We start from the raw sequence: 17,232 nt of genomic DNA on the forward strand, positions 1-17,232 counted from the left end.
TTATCTCCCTTGAACATTGATTATTGCATGACCAACTGAATATCTCCACGTGGATTTATGTAAGAATGGTGATTTAGTCAACGAGTTATTAGTGATAATAATAGCTATTTCTCAGGTAATATCAATATATTGTATAAAATGCTGTGGAATGACTCTGGATTATTAGTAGATATTGATTTGCTCATAACGTTATAATTTTAGCTTTAGTTTAGACCTACACTTTAATACTTGGGCTGAATTTATATCTATGATCGGGATATTACATTTGCATTCTTGAAATTTACATAATTCGGTTCACTTATGCTGATGTTTTAGGGATCTAAGGCCTAATATCGTAAATTATTGAAAACGCAAATTGAAAGGGAAGTAACAAGTATTAAACGTAAGCAAACAGACCACTATTAAACCAAAGTTTTATTTATTTTCAATGCAACATATCACATTAAACAACAAAATTTTTGCATTTCATCCGGGACTTACATATGTTTTTAATTTTTCATAGGTAGAATGGATGATATTCACAAATATGGCATCTCAGTGATACAGACACTCCAAGGACATTTCAAGGTCTGCGCAGCTCACTCAAATGATTTTAAAAACAAATAATAATATATAATTCTATACTGATTAATATAGGGTTTTAAGCATCACTATTATGCATGTATATACGATCTCAGAATTCTAAAAGATGGGTTCTCTTATATTTATTTATGAAAATGAAAATGCTAATACTTATATTAATAGAAAGAATAGGTGTTCTAATGACATGAAAAATACCAGTTTGTCTCACATGTCCATAATTAATTCACGATTAACTAAATTAGAAAGAATTACATGCAGAATTCCAATCAGTGAATGATCAAGAAAGCTTAAAAAGTTGTTTATCCAGACTGTACATACATGGTCATTTATGATTAGAATTATTTGCAATAAGAACATAATAATATGATTAAGAATACATGATAATTCATTTGGAACACAATAAATTCAAAAGTTTGCTTCATTTGACGCTTAAAAATAAGGAAACCCATCTTTAAGTAGTTCCGTTTCGATTATGGCACTAAGAAAAAATTAAATTAAGAATTAATGACATATCCCATGTACAACAGACTAATATTGACGTTCGTAAAGCGTTCGATCGTGTTTTCATCTTTTATTGGTATGAGTCTAATATGAAGCAAAATGATATTGGTAACAAATAATGATGCAACTCAAATTATTACCGTAGGAAGCCTGAATTGCGACTGAAATAATACTCCATCCATTTGGAGTGGATCCAAATCATAGGAATTTTTATTTCAGAATGAGTCTTCTCATATGACATTGATCTCCCATCTAAGTGATCCAAAAAATGCATTCCTCATATATTTTCCTGTGGCATTCTGCCTTCATCAATCTGTTGGCAAACGGGTATTGTTAGTTGCCGCTGTTGCCGAGTGGTTGAATGCTGTGTTCAAGTGGTAAGTTTGTAACATAATTGTATTGGTGTCTCCGGCGGAAAACCATTACTAATAGTACCCAAAAAGATAGCTACCAAATTTTCAGTGCAGTAACTGACTTAAGTTTGTTTGGTAACAATTTTTTTTCTTCTTAGATTGAACTGTGGCATTTACATTCATTACGACATTCAAAAATGTTTTTATGTGTATCAGGGATATCTACATTTATTTTAGCTTCTATTAGTATCATGCCGATTTCTTGTTCGACGTGTGTGGTTCTTGCAATTCCAATAAAACATGAATCATAATGATGCAAATAAAAGAGTATAAAAATATACATACAAATATAGGCTAGAATATCTATTGAAGCTTTTGTGAATAGATGGAAGTACTCTGCAAGAATTGTATTACCTCAGTATTTCATATTTCGCATGATGATTACGCAGGATTCTACATGGTGAAAGACCATATTGGTGGGTTTATGAATCCGGAGTATATGAATCGCCTCCAACATTAGATCAATTTGATATCACCTGTGAAACGGGGCCAGGTAGGCCTTTGTTAATATTCTTATCAAGCAAATAAACAAAAATTTAATATTTACATGTAGAGTGAAGCCAGATATAAATTTATCAGAAGACACGAACGAGCGTCCATGAACTTCAATTGGATCTAAATATTCTTATATTGGATTCAATGGATTTGTTTTTTTAATTTGATGTTTTTCACTATCTGGACATTGTTCCGAAGCAAAATGCTTTCATGTTATGTCTGCATGTGTCACAGGTGCGAAGACTTGGCATCTTAAACAGATACAAGTTGTTGCCAAACTGTATCAACATTATGACTGCGAAGAGATAGAGACCATTTTCGGTCATATTTTATTCACGTATGGTGACAATGACGAAGTCAATTTGTTCTTCACGAGCTTCATCAAAACCTGGGACACATTGCTAAAGTTTTTATCGAGTTAAATGTTTTTCTTAAAACTCGAGACTGTATTACACCACTATGTAGGCCGTGTTATTTATTTTGTACTACATTTGCTTAGATATGTTTGTTTTGTTTTCAGGAAGTCCTTCTGGACATTGTATGGTGACCTCTTCTGTGATCTACATTCTAGTATCAGATTTTATATTTTATAGTCGCATAAAAAGGTAATCTTTAACCCTTTGGATTAAGAGAAGGCGGAATGATGTTGACCTCGAACCCCGCTTGCTTTTGGGTTTTAAGTTGTAATGTTGGTATATTATGATATTTCTGTCTCAAAGACAAGAACGCGAGTATGTTAACGAATAAGATTTATTAGACCAACAATTAAGTTGAGTGGTGGGCGTTGATATTTTCTCAGTATGACTTGATGGTGAATTATATGCCGTTTTCTAATCTTTAACCCGAAATGGTGGTGACACAGAAGACCATTTTATGCAGTGTTATTTCTTAAGCTAATTCATTTCAGTGTAGTACTTCGTTGTATATTATGGATTGTTTACGGGTTAGTACTGGTGTTAGTATGTTTATCCAGATGTTTTATAGCTGCCCATTTCCCTCATCAGGTCATTGCGGGAGTTATTGTTGGTACGTACAATCTGGTATATGAAGATATGCTTGCAAGGTTATGCAAGTATTTTATCATCCATAAAGTTGTGTCTTGATATCTTTATTGCATACCAATTCCTCCAGAATACATTACGTTTCGTACTCATATTTATGCTTGTTGTTTTGGACTGAACGACTCTTTATAGTAAATTATCGAAAGCAAATGTCTTTTGAAAGAGCGAACCAATCGGTGCATAATTGCTAGGTTTTTTTTAACACAGAATTAAATTTCAGAATATCAACTGAAACATTACCTAGTCTTATCTCTTCTGGTGCTACTAGGAGGATGGGGAACCTTTTCCGCCATTCCTAATCATGGTCTTGATCCTTTCTGATCAATAACCAAGGCCAAGAGAAAATGTTTAAACCCAGACTGGATTAAATTCTTTATCCAGTTTCTTTGTATTTTTAAGGCGTCGTTATAGGTTATATCATGAACAGAATATCAACTACAGAACTTCAACTGAAACATTACCTGGTCTTATCTCTTTTGATGTTACTCGGAGGATGGGGAACCTTTTCCATCATTCAAAATCTTGGTCTTGATCCTTTCTGGTCAATAACAAAGGCCAAGAGAAGATGTTTAAACCCAGATTGGATTCATCTAGACTCGAGCCTGTTCTTTTCCATCATCAGAGACGCTACGTCTTTAATAGGTTTGTTGAATCAGAAATTTATTTCGAACTATGTAAATGAAATCTAAGTGTTGGTCATAGGTCATAGTCGTAATTGAATGAACATTCTGTTACTTGAAACTACTTAAAATCAACATTATAGGACTGCATGTATGTTTTAGATGGGTTTCCTTATTTTTAGTGTCAATTTAAGCAAGGTGTTTCTATTCTTAATCATATCATCATGTTCTTATTGCATAAAGTAAAGAGTTTTAATCAATCATTTATGTCCATGTATGTACAGTCTGTAAACAAAAAACGACTTTTTGACCTTTCTTGATCGGTCACTCATTTGAATTCTGCTGGTAATTCTCTTCTAATTTAGCTAATTATGAATTAAGTATGGACATGTTAGACAAACTGGTATTTTCCCAAATCATTAGAATATCTCTACTTTCCGTTCATATACGTATTAGCATTTTCAATTTCATAAATCAAAATATGGGGAGCCATCTCAAAAGATGTTGACTCAATATTTTCATCACCTTTCTGGCATTTATTACACATATTAAAGGTATTGTACACGTACTTATGTTTTTATTTCCAGGTCTGGGACTTGGTATTACTTTTGCAAAGAAGAGCAATTCTGCTTCTCTGGGTGTGCAAGCAATACAACTCGCTACCTCACTTACATTGGCATTGGGATCAGAATGGATAGAGCTACCGAAAGACCCTGTTATGTTATTCTACGGTCTTTCAAGTGTCAAAATCATTTGTATATTTTTTGTTATTGTTTCAATTATTCCAAGAATATTTATGAATAATAATAAAAAGATTAAATAAGTTAACCCATCGATTTAAAAAAAACGTTTGCCGCCATTAATAGGTTCACTGGTTGTTATAATCTCTCGTACAGAGTTGTCGTTCCTTGCAATCCCTTTGATTCACTTTTTATTAACTCGCCACTTAAAACGTCTAAATTAGTAGATTATTAATAGTGAGTAGATTTCAAATACTACTCAGTAGGGTGAACTGTTTTTAAACACAACTCATCACTTAAAACGTCTAAATGAGTAGATTATTAATAGTGAGTAGATTTCAAACACTACTGAGTAGGATGAACTGTTTTTAACCATAACTCATCACTTAAAACGTCTAAATTAGTAGATTATTAATAGTGAGTAGATTTCAAACACTACTGAGTAGGATGAACTGTTTTTAAACACAACTCATCACTTAAAACATCTAAATTAGTAGATTATTAATAGTGAGTAGATTTCAAACACTACTGAGTAGGATGAACTGTTTTTAAACACAACTCATCACTTAAAACATCTAAATTAGTAGATTATTAATAGTGAGTAGATTTCAAACACTACTGAGTAGGATGAACTGTTTTTAAACACAACTCATCACTTAAAACATCTAAATTAGTAGATTATTGATAGTGAGTAGATTTCAAACACTACTCAGTAGGGTGAACTGCTTTTAACTACAACTCATCACTTAAAACGTCTAAATTAGTAGATTATTAATAGTAAGTAGATTTCAAACACTACTCAGTAGGGTGAACTGTTTTTAAACATAGTTCATCACATAAATCACTTAAATTAGTAGATTATTGATGGTGAGTAGATTGCAAACACTACTCAGTAGGGTGAACTGTTTTTAAACATAGTTCATCACATAAATCACTTAAATTAGTAAATTATTAATAGTGAGTAGATTTCAAATACTACTCAGTAGGGTGAACTGTTTTTAAACACAACTCATCACTTAAAATGCTTAAATGAGTAGATTATTGATAGTTAGTAGATTTCAAACACTACTCAGTAGGGTGAACTGTTTTTAAACATAGTTCATCACATAAATCACTTAAATTAGTAGATTATTGATGGTGAGTAGATTGCAAACACTACTCAGTAGGGTGAACTGTTTTTAAACATAGTTCATCACATAAATCACTTAAATTAGTAGATTATTGATGGTGAGTAGATTGCAAACACTACTCAGTAGGGTGAACTGTTTTTAAACATAGTTCATCACATAAATCACTTAAATTAGTAGATTATTGATAGTGAGTAGATTGCAAACAATACTCATTAGATTAAACTGTTTTTAAACATGACTCAGCATTTAAAGTAGCACTTTTGAAACAAACAAATCATAAAATATGGAAGTGCCTTGAATTACAAATATAAGTGTCTATCACTTACTATATAATAATATGTTATAATAGTATTCTTTTGCCTAGCAAATGTGTATAACATTATTTGTGGCCTCGGTCAGTGCTTCCCATAGGAGTTTATCTGAGCTTCCTCACTCCTTATTAATATTATTGTTATAAATTTGTCAGCATGGGTTTAAATGGTATTGAATATTGAACATAGACTTATAGATACAATTTCGTTTCATGAAAGTTTAATTTTATTTAATTTTTTTTTTTCTTAAAATATCTATCTTAAACGGCCTTTTATCTAGACTAATTCCGACTAATCCATCTCAAAGACTGAGGTGACAAGCAATATGTACTCAAGCATTAAAAGTGTTATTTAAGGGTTTTTTCCGAGCTGAATTTGCGCTAAAGGCTGTGCACAAATTTGGGAATGTGGACTCTGTCAATCATATAAGATTTGGATATCGATGGCGATATTCAATGTTGATGATGATAAGATACTAATTAATAAATCAATTAAATTCAGCTTACTAAAATTACCGTAGGTAAAAGAAAAATTGTATTGAATTCGTTGTCATTCTCTAATTTGTGCACAGCCTTTGACAAAAGTTTTGTAAGGTTTGTCTGACCCCATTCGAACAATTCGGAGAGTTCGGAATTCGCAGTTTTATACCCACCAAATTGCCTTAAAGCCATGTGCTCCAGTCCTTGCCCGTTTAGAATATTGTTAAAAATCGGCCCTCCTGCTGTCTCGACTAAATTACACACATATTGTAGCCATTCTCCACAACCCCTATCTTGAGTGGAGCATTATAGTAGGACGTGCTAGGACGTGATAGGACTGCCACTGTATGGATAACCGTCGCTCAACATGTTTTTAAATCTCTTTTGCTTCATCCGATTCTCTGCAACCTATAGGCATAGTGGACAGTCATAGCATTACTAAGTAGGATTAAGCGCTTAAATTTCAAAGCCGTCGCTTGTAGTTTGAATCACACTGATTCAGTTATAAATAGTTATTTCATAGATCAAGAGAAGTTATTTTTCAACTTTTGGGTATCTACATTGCGTGGGTACTGAGTACACATTTCAATGAATTTGTATTTTTTTTTTTCGATCTTGACTGAAAAGACATTGCTTAAGCGTGACGGAAACATTTCTGCGACTTTGTGAGGTAATTTATAGGGAATTCCAATTAAAGTATTTAAAGGGATCATAATCTCTCGCGATGAATCAATTTCCAAGAATTCGTGGGAAGAGAAATTCCAAATAAAGTATTTATAGATTGTCAATAGTAAAATATCTACGTATTTTATCGTGAATAATCTACTTTCGTTTTCAAAGATATATATTAAGATAACATTATCATCAGTCAGTCACTCTTTTCATGTTGTACACTAGAAGGTAAGACATTTTAATTTCATAATATTTCGTATATCAATTATAGACGTAATGACTCACCTGAGGATCTGGATTTCGATTCCACAATAAGTCGAACATTTTTTGGAGGATTTCTCGATTTTGGGGTCAACACTTCTCTGAAAAAACGCCTGGCGTTAGCCATGATTATCCCGCTGTGATCGAGCTTATTTTGTACCATTCTCTCACGTATTTATTTTTTTATCTCTATCATAATAAAAATGCTGATTCTTTTTGCATTATTTGCCTAAAGTCTCATTTCATTTGCGTCAGGATATAAATTTGGCTAATAATAGATAAACACCTGTAATACCTTCTCGATTGCTTCATCTTAAAAGTGAAAGTAAAAGTAGACCTTCATTTTCCCCGAAGACGATAGTTTCGTCAAGAATGTCACGTCCGCGTGTTTTCATATCAATTATTGTATGTCAGTTGAACAAGAAGGTAAGTAAATTTGTACTAAATGTTTACATATCTTTGCTATACATATACAACATGGACATTATAGATATACAACATGGACATTATAGATATACAACATGGACATTATAGATATACAACATGGACATTATATATATACAACATGAACTTTATAAATATATAACATAGACATTATAAATATATAACATGGACATTATAAATATATAACATGGACATTATAAATATACAACATGAACATTACAATTATACAACATGAACATTACAATTATACAACATGAACATTATAATTATACAAAATGAATATTATAAATATGCAACACGAACATAATTTGATATGTGGACTCTCACGAGTATTAAAGTAGTCTTAGATTGACATCAGATGTTTTTGAAGTGTAAGCACACCTGACATTGAATTTATTTTAGTACAGCTTAAATTCAATAAAGATTTTGGACTCCTGAATTCAAGCCTATTATACAGTGATTTATTTCACTTTTAATGTCATGTTATGGGCATTTGGCAAGGATTAGACCACTTCATAATTTCCCAGGCTATTATTTTCAATATTTATTGCCGCTGTTAAAAACTCAACAATACTTTTTCAGATATAAATAATGGCGACTGGTGTACCTGGAATCCGCGTTGGTGAAACTTTGGAATCTTTTATAGATCGTCAGTTGCGTGCACCAGAGGCATACAGAGAAAGAATGAGTCAAGCCGTTGAAAGCATTGTTCGTCATCTGCAACATATGCCTAATTATAGTATCAAGGAGGTCGTTAAGGTATTCTCCCTTCTCATATTACTAAACGATTCACGAATTGTGATGAGACATGAGAATCTATGAACCTGGAGGGTGTAATATTTTCCTGAAGATTCTTGTCAGATTTTGACTTGCTGAAATTGTTTACTATCACCTAAGGATCAACCTATATTATGGAATATAAATATTAAAAAGCACGTAAAAATACTTGCTAGCAAACGCATAATATATAGAATTATTCTGACAATACATTAAAAACAAATATTTGATGAGTTACTGTCCTTGTTATCGAAAAACGTTTGTAAACAGCAAACGGCGTTATTCTTGGTTTGGACAATTATTCATTATCACTTAAAGAAAATACATGTCAAAAACATGTCAAGAAAAATTGTAATAGTAAATGTTGAATATTTCATACAGGTCATTGTTACTGTTCTACCAAATATTGTATCACAGTGGGCGTATATTGCCTGGCAAGCTTTCTTTTAGTACAAATTAAATTACTGAAAAATTTGTTTTTTTTTTTCAATTTAATATTTTAGTCTGGATCACTTGGTAAAGGAACAACGGTTGGTAATAATGCAGATGCTGATTTGGTGATATTTTTTAATGGCTATCAAACTATGGAAGAATTAATCGCTGCCAAGCCAAAAATCATATCTGATATTTCGACTTACATGAATAGATTTGATCGATCTGTGTTTAGTGCCTGTATTAAGTTACGAGAAAACGGATACTTAGGCCAGTATAAATTAAAGCATATAGCAACGAACACCTTCGTGGAAGTAGATATTTTGCCTGCTTTAGATGTCGTCGCACTACGTAGGTTTTTACATTCCATGTTTGTTAAAACTTAATATTTTGGTGAAAAAGTTTGAAAATCGGATATACAACGCTGATTCCTCCTTGTTTCGAAATTAGCGAAAACAAGGATTTTTAAACAATGTTAACAAAATTTATAAATATATTTGTGCATTTTTTTAGAAATTATTGATACATTTAGCAATGTAGAAATCACAAGAGTTCAAAGAAATAATGGGTTATACATAGAATGTAAAGCAAATATTTTATTGACGTATGTTTCGGGATGTCTTTTCCCTCTATTCATATGAAACTTCTAATAGTGGCTTCTTGTTTTAAAATTTTACCAGGCGGTTCTGTCGAAGGTGTCATAGAAGAGATGAGATATAAACCTCAAATAGTTAGAGGTCACTATTCTGTATGCTTCTGTAAAGAACAATTAAGATTAATCAGAGCCAAACCAGCAAAGGTTAAAGACTTGATCAGACTGATGAAATATTGGAAAAATGTAAGTATTACTTATTTTAAAAAAGACTGATTTTACCCTATCTGGCAATTTTTATGTCTCGTGCAGTTTGATGCAAAACCTATTAATATCACTAGCGGATACTGCTTATCAATATTACATTGTATATTGGTCAACGTCGCATTTTCAATGGGAAAAGCTGGTCCAAAATCTAATTTTGTCGTTTATTGATCGAAATGTATACAGCTTGGGAGACGATGATGCTGCATGCATAGATAGATATTTTCATTTTAAAGTTGATTCTCCATTGCCATTGTGTATCACGCAAGTTTGTGTACAGGTGGTCGAAACTAGCATAACTTTTAATTATTTAATCTAGAGTAATAGCCTGCCAATAAGATCTTACTGTTGTGAAGTGGTATGTTTGTATGTTCATGATAAATTCCTTGGTCAGCAAACAAACTTTAACATGAAAGAAGGTTTCAATCGAGTGCTGAGATTTTTGATAGAAACTCAAACACTACATACTGTAATTGACCCTATGTATTATTACAACACAAGAGACTGGTAAGTAAAAGTAATTGCTTCATTATACAATGGAGCGCTCTATCGTTTATCGGAAATGCTAAAATAGTATCTAAAGTTCTTTCAAGGAATGATGAGACCAAAAGAGCCTTCAAACATAGATGATATTGATCAATCTGTACGGAAATAAATGTCACTTATTTTCAAATGAAATTTTTTTTTCAGGTTTTCAGTATTTCCCACACTACAAGAGGCAGCCAGGATTCGTCAAGTAGCTAAACAAACAGTTGCAGCTTTAGGATAAGAAGATAAAATTATCATACTTTCTTACTTATTGATCTACGACATAAAGTAGCTATAAAAGTAGAAAATGAAATGTGATTATTTCTCTAAAACCACATGTAGTTTAGAAGTAGTAATTACCACTGTGAATAATGAATTTTCTCTATCACTTTACAAATATTCCAATAAAACGTTTCCATTGTGTATTTTCCTTTATCTTAGTCAAACAATATGCACATCTGAATCTGATTTTGATATGATAGCAAAATATTTTTATGTAGAAAGCATAATCTTAAATCTTAATATTGTGTTTGTGTTTATACTTTGAATCGTACCAAGTGCATAAATTTATTTGTTTCACTTAAGACAGACTTATAACGTAGATATTATCGATAAATTTCTTTGTTGGACATTTCAATAAAACACGATGAAACTTTTAAGACTTTCAGCACTTGTACCAAGGATATCCCCTTTTAGAATGGAAAAAAAATTTAATGTCTCAAACTTGATATACAAGTGTATATATTCATCAGTTGCGCTTATCAGGTGCCGTAACTAAAGAATGGAATCTCTATATCAGACGATATATCCATTAAACTAAATAATTATTGAAACACGCTTCGAAGTATGTTTCAAAATTACTTAATACTTAGTTTTATTGAATTATAGAGGGATTTGTTTTGTACATTTATGTCACCAGGTATGATCACTGAACACGGTGAACTGTTTTTAAACACAGATCATCACTTAAAACGTCTAAATTAGTAGATTATTGATAGTGAGTAGATTTCAAACATTACTTAGTAAGATGAACTGTTTTTAAACACAACTCATCACCTAAAACATTCTAATTAGTAGATTATTGATAGTGAGTAGATTTCAAACACTACTCAGTAGGGTGAACCGTTTATAAACAAAACTCATCACTTAAAACACTTAAATTAGTAGATTATTGATAGTGAGTAGATTTCAAACACTACTCAGTAGGATAAACTGTTTTTAAACACAACTCATCAATTAAAACACTTAAATTAGTAAATTATTGATAGTGAGTAGATTTCAAACACTACTCAGTAGGGTGAACTGTTTTTAAACACAACTCATCACTTAAAACATCTAAATTAGTAGATTATTAATAGTGAGTAGATTTCAAACACTACTCAGTAGGGTGAACTGTTTCTAAACACAACTCATCACTTAAAACACTTAAATTAGTAGATTATTAATAGTAAGTGGATTTAAACACTACTCAGTAGGGTGAACTGTTTTTAAACACAACTCATCACTTAAAACATCTAAATTAGTAGATTATTGATAGTGAGTAGATTTCAAACACTACTCAGTAGGGTGAACTGTTTTTAAACACAACTCATCACTTAAAACATTCTAATTAGTAGATTATTGATAGTAAGTAGATTTCAAACACTACTCAGTAGAGTGAACTGTTTATAAACACAACTCATCACTTAAAACATCTAAATTAGTAGATTATTGATAGTGAGTAGATTTCAAACAATAAAGCTAGGTTATTGGTCGTGAAAGTTTATTAAATTCCGTTAAATTAACTACACTTGAATAATTATTTCATTCGATGGGTTGCAATATTGAAATATTTTACAATCTCTTTACAAACGTAATTCGATAATTATACAATTTGTTTTCTCAAAATACATTGTATTCACTGCATCAGTGACTGATCAATTAATAACTATTTTATAGGTCACGTTATTTTCAGACATTCTAGAATGAACTTAGCGTAAGCACTGGGTTATTTCCAAATATTAATGGGGAATTCCATTTGAAGTATTTACAGGTATATGTAATTGCATTGCATTTCGTTTTCGACAATATAAATTATATTCACTAAATTGTAATTATTGACAGATCAATCAATAATTATTTAATAACTCACAATAAGTGGTTTTCGAACATTCTAGAATAAACTTGGCATAAATACTGGGTTATTTCCAAATATTAATAGGGAATTCCATTTGAAGTATTTACAGCTATTATCGCGTGAAAAATCGATTTGACGCCTTTTTTGATGTCATGTTATTTATTTATTGCAATGTTTTAGAAATTTGGTTAGATCACCCAGGTAATACTGCACAAGTCACATAGTCACCTTTTCGATTTATAATTTTAAACAGTTCTGTCACGTGAAATAATTTACATACGCGGGCACACATGGCTTTGAAGGCTCAAATTTTGAGGGTAAGCTTTGAACACTATTACCAATTGACTTAGCTAAAATAATTCCCGTTTCTGAGACTAAGGTACCATTGGTCAAAAAAGCACTTCTGAGCCTTTAACGGATTATCAGATTGCTTTTGGTGTCAATGGCAAGTACAATCTATGGCAAGTAAGTTGTAGTTATTTGATTTTTTAATTTCGATTATTGATGATTACCAAACATTCATGGCTTGAATCTTGTGACCTTGCCATTTGCGTTTGGTGACCTTATGACCCGAATAAAAGTAATAGCCTGCTGCAAGATCTATCTCATTATATCTTCATTTTTGTTGTACGATGTTTACTCCCTGAGTTATATCTATTTGAAAATTGACAATTTTTATTTTTAAACAGTCCCGTCATGTACATAGTGCAAAATATTATAATATTCATTTGTACCATGCATGATGTCCTCTTTCCAATGATGTACAATATTTGATATTTCGATCAAATTCGCGGCTTATGAAATGCTAAATTCAAACAGACAATTGACTTCTAATTATATTATTCGTTTAAGCGATCTGCATAATATAAAAATGTAGCGACTGATGTGAATTTAAAATATAGATTTCTTAAATGATGATGGAGTGGGCGAAGAGAGGTAACGGGGAGATATATGAAGAAGGGAAGAATAGGGCAGCGTTTGTAATGAAATCCAAAGAAGTTCTCATATTATATCAACAATTCTAATGTGCATCTATTTTAAGAACTTTTTTGTGTACTTTGCTAAAAGAACGAAAATGATATAGCTTTCTGTTGTGATTGTTTATTTTAACTTCAAGGACAATTATATTTTTGCGCAACCGGAAGTGACGTATTACATAACATGTAAAATAAATCATCTTATTTCTGGACCGATTTACTCCGGACTTTATTATGTTCTATGTATCAAGACGTATCTATTGTGTCCCGAAAAATATTCAAAATTTATATTTTTTAAAGAAAAAAAATTTGCATGAAAAATTTCAAAATTTTCGAATCGGTCATGAATTATTGGATCGATCTGAAATTTACAGTGTATAGACAGAATGTCAAAACAAAACTATAAAAATCATTTCCGGTTTGTGCGTGGGAACTTCCGGTGTCTCAAAATCACATTGGATGACCCTGTTTTCGGTTTAATTCAAAAATATTAGCTCAAATGAGAATTAGCCCAAGTGAGAATGAGCCCAAACGGATAGACAATATTACAAGGTTTTGAACATAAATAATGGGAATTGTAATAATTGCAATGAAGTTTTTTATTTCGTTAATAAATCTAGGTTTTTCCCAATTTATCAAGATTTAAGAGTTTTAAGTTGTTGTTGTTTAATGGTAGGCTATTTTTAATCTCAGAAAATTATTTCTTTAACATTTCCCTTGGGCGAATATATGCCATTATTAAATTGATGTCGCTAAAACATAATAATTACGCCAGCATTGAAAAATAGCACGTTATGCCAAACCAAGACAAAATATTGGGGTCTATAATGGATATTAACATATATTCAAGATATAAATGGTCAAGGCTTATTGGTATATATTATTGAAGTCAGACTTTGTCCCCGCCCATCGAATACCGCCCGTTGAATACCATAACTATTCGTCCTAAAATGTTTCTTTGTGAAGTGAAGTGAAAGTAGACCTGCATATTATTCTAGAATACAACGCCCTCAGTTTTTCATGTAATGACATTTGACCTAGGTTATTAAGTAGGAAAGTCGATATTTCTACGGACTCAATGTTAGAGAGGCATAGTCATAATTGATTATTGAAAGGATTTATTTTACTAATTTTTAGTATTCTATAGAATGTGTGCTTGTTACATTAACTTTCCTACATAAACATGAGCTATTTCGACTCTCCGGAAGGAATGCCGCGATAACAGACCCAGACCTAGATCAGCATGCCCGGCCTCGCCAGTGAAATCTGTAGCAGTTTTTATTTTAGTGTAGCTCAACTTCAATACAGCATTTGGACTCTGGACTAATATTTTATTATTGATAAAGAATTGTATCGGTTCATGATCTCTTATGTCTATGTCTCTCAATATTTGTCGAGCATTGAAAATCTAACAATATTCTTTTCTATTCCACAGATATAAATAATGGAGACTTTTTTACCTGGATATCATTCTGATGATACTTTGGGTTCCTTTATGCATCGTGATTTGCGTTCACCAAGGATTTACAGGGGAACAATGAAAAAAGCTGTTGATAGTATTGTTCGCCAACTGCACCATATGCCTGATTATAGCATCAAGGAGGTTGTAAAGGTAAAATCCATCCATATGCAACTAACATAATGTATCATTCGGGTCAATCACATTGGAAATTCTATTAAATTAAGCGTTTGTAAAAGTATAGATATTGTTTTCTTCATTGTGAAATCTTAAATATGTTGTAAGACATGCCATTTCTAAGCGCAATTCTAGCTACTTAGAGAATCTTTAGAGAATAAAGTCGTCTTATTATTGCATTAGCAGCAAGGATTTGTTGAATTGCAATCGAATCAAACGCAATTGACCTCGTTTATCTTTGAAAGCAAATATTAAGAAGAGTGTATTGGTTTATCACTTTCAATTTTTCTTCTTTCTTTATGTTTAAAATTTGCCAATTCGAATTTGATATTTTAGTCTGGATCACTTGGTAAAGGAACAACGGTTGGTGATACCGCAGATGCTGATTTGGTGATATTTTTTAATGGCTACCAAACTATGGAGGAATTAATCGCTGCCAAACCAAAAATCATATCTGATATTGCGACTTACATGAATAGATTTGATCAATCTGTGTTCAGTAAATGTGAAAAGATTCGAGAAAACGAATATTTAGGCCAGTTTAGATTTCAGCATACAGAAACAAACAGATTCGTGGAAGTGGATATATTGCCAGCATTAGATGTCGTAGCACAACGTATGTTTATTTTTTTAAAAAGAAGTTCAGTTCTGTCATTTAATATCGAAAAACTTCCAATTGCCTTCGCACTGGCAAATCAGCTTGTTCGATTATAACTAGAAGTTATCCAGAAAGAAAAACTTACCTCAAGAGGTGAATTTAGTCTGGATACGATCTAGATAGTTGCAGTGCGAAACAAAACAAGAAGTTATTCGGATAAGAATATCAAAATGACGTCTCCTGTTGGCGGGGACAATCTAATAGAAATACTTGAAAAGCAAAAGAAAAAGATTAATAAAGTACATGAATATGCATCGGAAGAGGAAACAGAAAATTATATGGTTATTATGTGCTATTTTATAATGATGAACATTGTAGTTCAATTCCATCATCATCATTTTTTTTCTGCAGTACCAAAGCAGACATACAGATAGGATAGCAGTGCGAAAGCAAATAGAACCGAATCGAACCAAACTGAATCTTATTTTCGGTTATAACCGAATTCAATCATCCAGTTGTGCCGTGCGAAAGGGGTATACTTAATGGATTCGGTGCCTTGGGTTAAAATACCACCTTTAAAGTTTTTTTTACCACTTACGCCGAAACGAAAACTTAACAGAAACGAAAACGAAAAAAGATCTTATTAATTATTAAAAAAAGATAGAAATTATTTCAAACTTTTACAAATGCAGTAATCACATTTCAACAAAAGCTTTTCATATTTTTTTTTAATTTAAATTTTACTAGGTGGGACAGTCGACAACGTACATAAGGAGATGGGTCGTATACCCCGATCAGTTCGACAGCACTATTCTGTATGCTTCTGTAAGGAACAATTAGCAACAAGACGTAAACCATCAAAAGTAAAAGACTTGATCAGACTGGTGAAATATTGGAAAACTGTAGGTATTTCTTACTTTATGCGAGTTTGAATAAGCCATGTGTATACAAATAGTCCCAAATCCCTATCTTAAAATATATAGCACTATAAACACGCAATGACCATCTGTAAAGGTGAAAGGTTTATGCTATTAAAAGAAAAATAATATTTGAGATAGTTATGCATAGGACACAATATTATCGGCAGCGACCGAAAAAACATCCGGACAGACAAGTAGTGTTCTCGGGTGATGGTCTCAAACCTTAAAAATTTTCTGGCAAACCAGACTGTCGCCCCCCCCCCCCAAAAGTACGCCTATGTAGTCATGTTTGAAAGGGTTCCCTATAAGCAATCTGAAAAATCCTCTTTTAAGTCAAAGTGAACGTAATATTGATTGTGTTATATTTATACCGTATTTAATGTAATGTAATATTTTATGTACTTTTCTATACATGTACGTGTATTTATTTATCGATCAATTGTACATGGTTTATGAAAGTGGTCGTAACCTAATATACTAAATATATTTAATCTAGAGCAACAATCTACCAATAAGATCCTACTGTTGTGAAGTGGTATGTCTACATGTTCATGAAAAATTCCTTGGTGAGAAAACAAAGTTTAACATGAAGGAAGGTTTCGATCAAACACTGCAATATTTAATAAATACTGAAACACCACATACCGAAATAAAACCACAGTTTTATTACAACGAAAGAGATT

The 17,232-nt window shown here is 31.9% G+C and overlaps 3 protein-coding genes across 3 annotated transcripts; all 3 read left to right on the forward strand.

Annotated features, from left to right (window-relative positions):
- Positions 1–507: 507 nt before the first annotated feature.
- On the forward strand, positions 508–4,495 carry LOTGIDRAFT_121500 (hypothetical protein; the record flags this gene model as incomplete). The annotated part of the gene is made up of 7 exons (XM_009059069.1): positions 508–567; positions 1,303–1,460; positions 1,886–1,989; positions 2,512–2,583; positions 2,871–3,017; positions 3,452–3,694; positions 4,260–4,495. 7 exons carry the CDS (start codon positions 508–510, stop codon positions 4,493–4,495), a joined length of 1,020 nt encoding a protein of 339 aa, XP_009057317.1.
- A 2,710-nt stretch (positions 4,496–7,205) lies between these two features.
- Positions 7,206–11,030, forward strand: LOTGIDRAFT_233290 (hypothetical protein). Its single transcript, XM_009059070.1, has 6 exons — positions 7,206–7,232; positions 8,292–8,468; positions 8,990–9,269; positions 9,599–9,756; positions 10,094–10,281; positions 10,465–11,030. Exons 2-6 carry the CDS (start codon positions 8,301–8,303, stop codon positions 10,541–10,543), a joined length of 873 nt encoding a protein of 290 aa, XP_009057318.1. The 5' UTR covers positions 7,206–7,232; positions 8,292–8,300; the 3' UTR covers positions 10,544–11,030.
- Positions 11,031–14,932: 3,902 nt separating this feature from the next.
- On the forward strand, positions 14,933–15,745 carry LOTGIDRAFT_163017 (hypothetical protein; the record flags this gene model as incomplete). The annotated part of the gene is made up of 2 exons (XM_009059071.1): positions 14,933–15,007; positions 15,368–15,745. 2 exons carry the CDS (start codon positions 14,933–14,935, stop codon positions 15,743–15,745), a joined length of 453 nt encoding a protein of 150 aa, XP_009057319.1.
- Positions 15,746–17,232: the final 1,487 nt, after the last annotated feature.

The sequence above is a fragment of the Lottia gigantea genome, assembly GCF_000327385.1.
Source record: "Lottia gigantea unplaced genomic scaffold LOTGIsca_37, whole genome shotgun sequence".
NCBI classification, from domain to species: Eukaryota; Metazoa; Mollusca; class Gastropoda; family Lottiidae; genus Lottia; species Lottia gigantea.

Excerpts from the sequence above, each read along its gene's own strand:
- LOTGIDRAFT_233290 (XM_009059070.1), top strand. The coding sequence starts at position 8,301 with ATGGCGACTGGTGTACCTGGAATCCGCGTTGGTGAAACTTTGGAATCT. Across the intron at positions 8,469-8,989 it reads GTATCAAGGAGGTCGTTAAG|TCTGGATCACTTGGTAAAGG; the intron begins GTATTCTCCCTT and ends TTAATATTTTAG. Across the intron at positions 10,282-10,464 it reads TATTACAACACAAGAGACTG|GTTTTCAGTATTTCCCACAC; the intron begins GTAAGTAAAAGT and ends TTTTTTTTTCAG.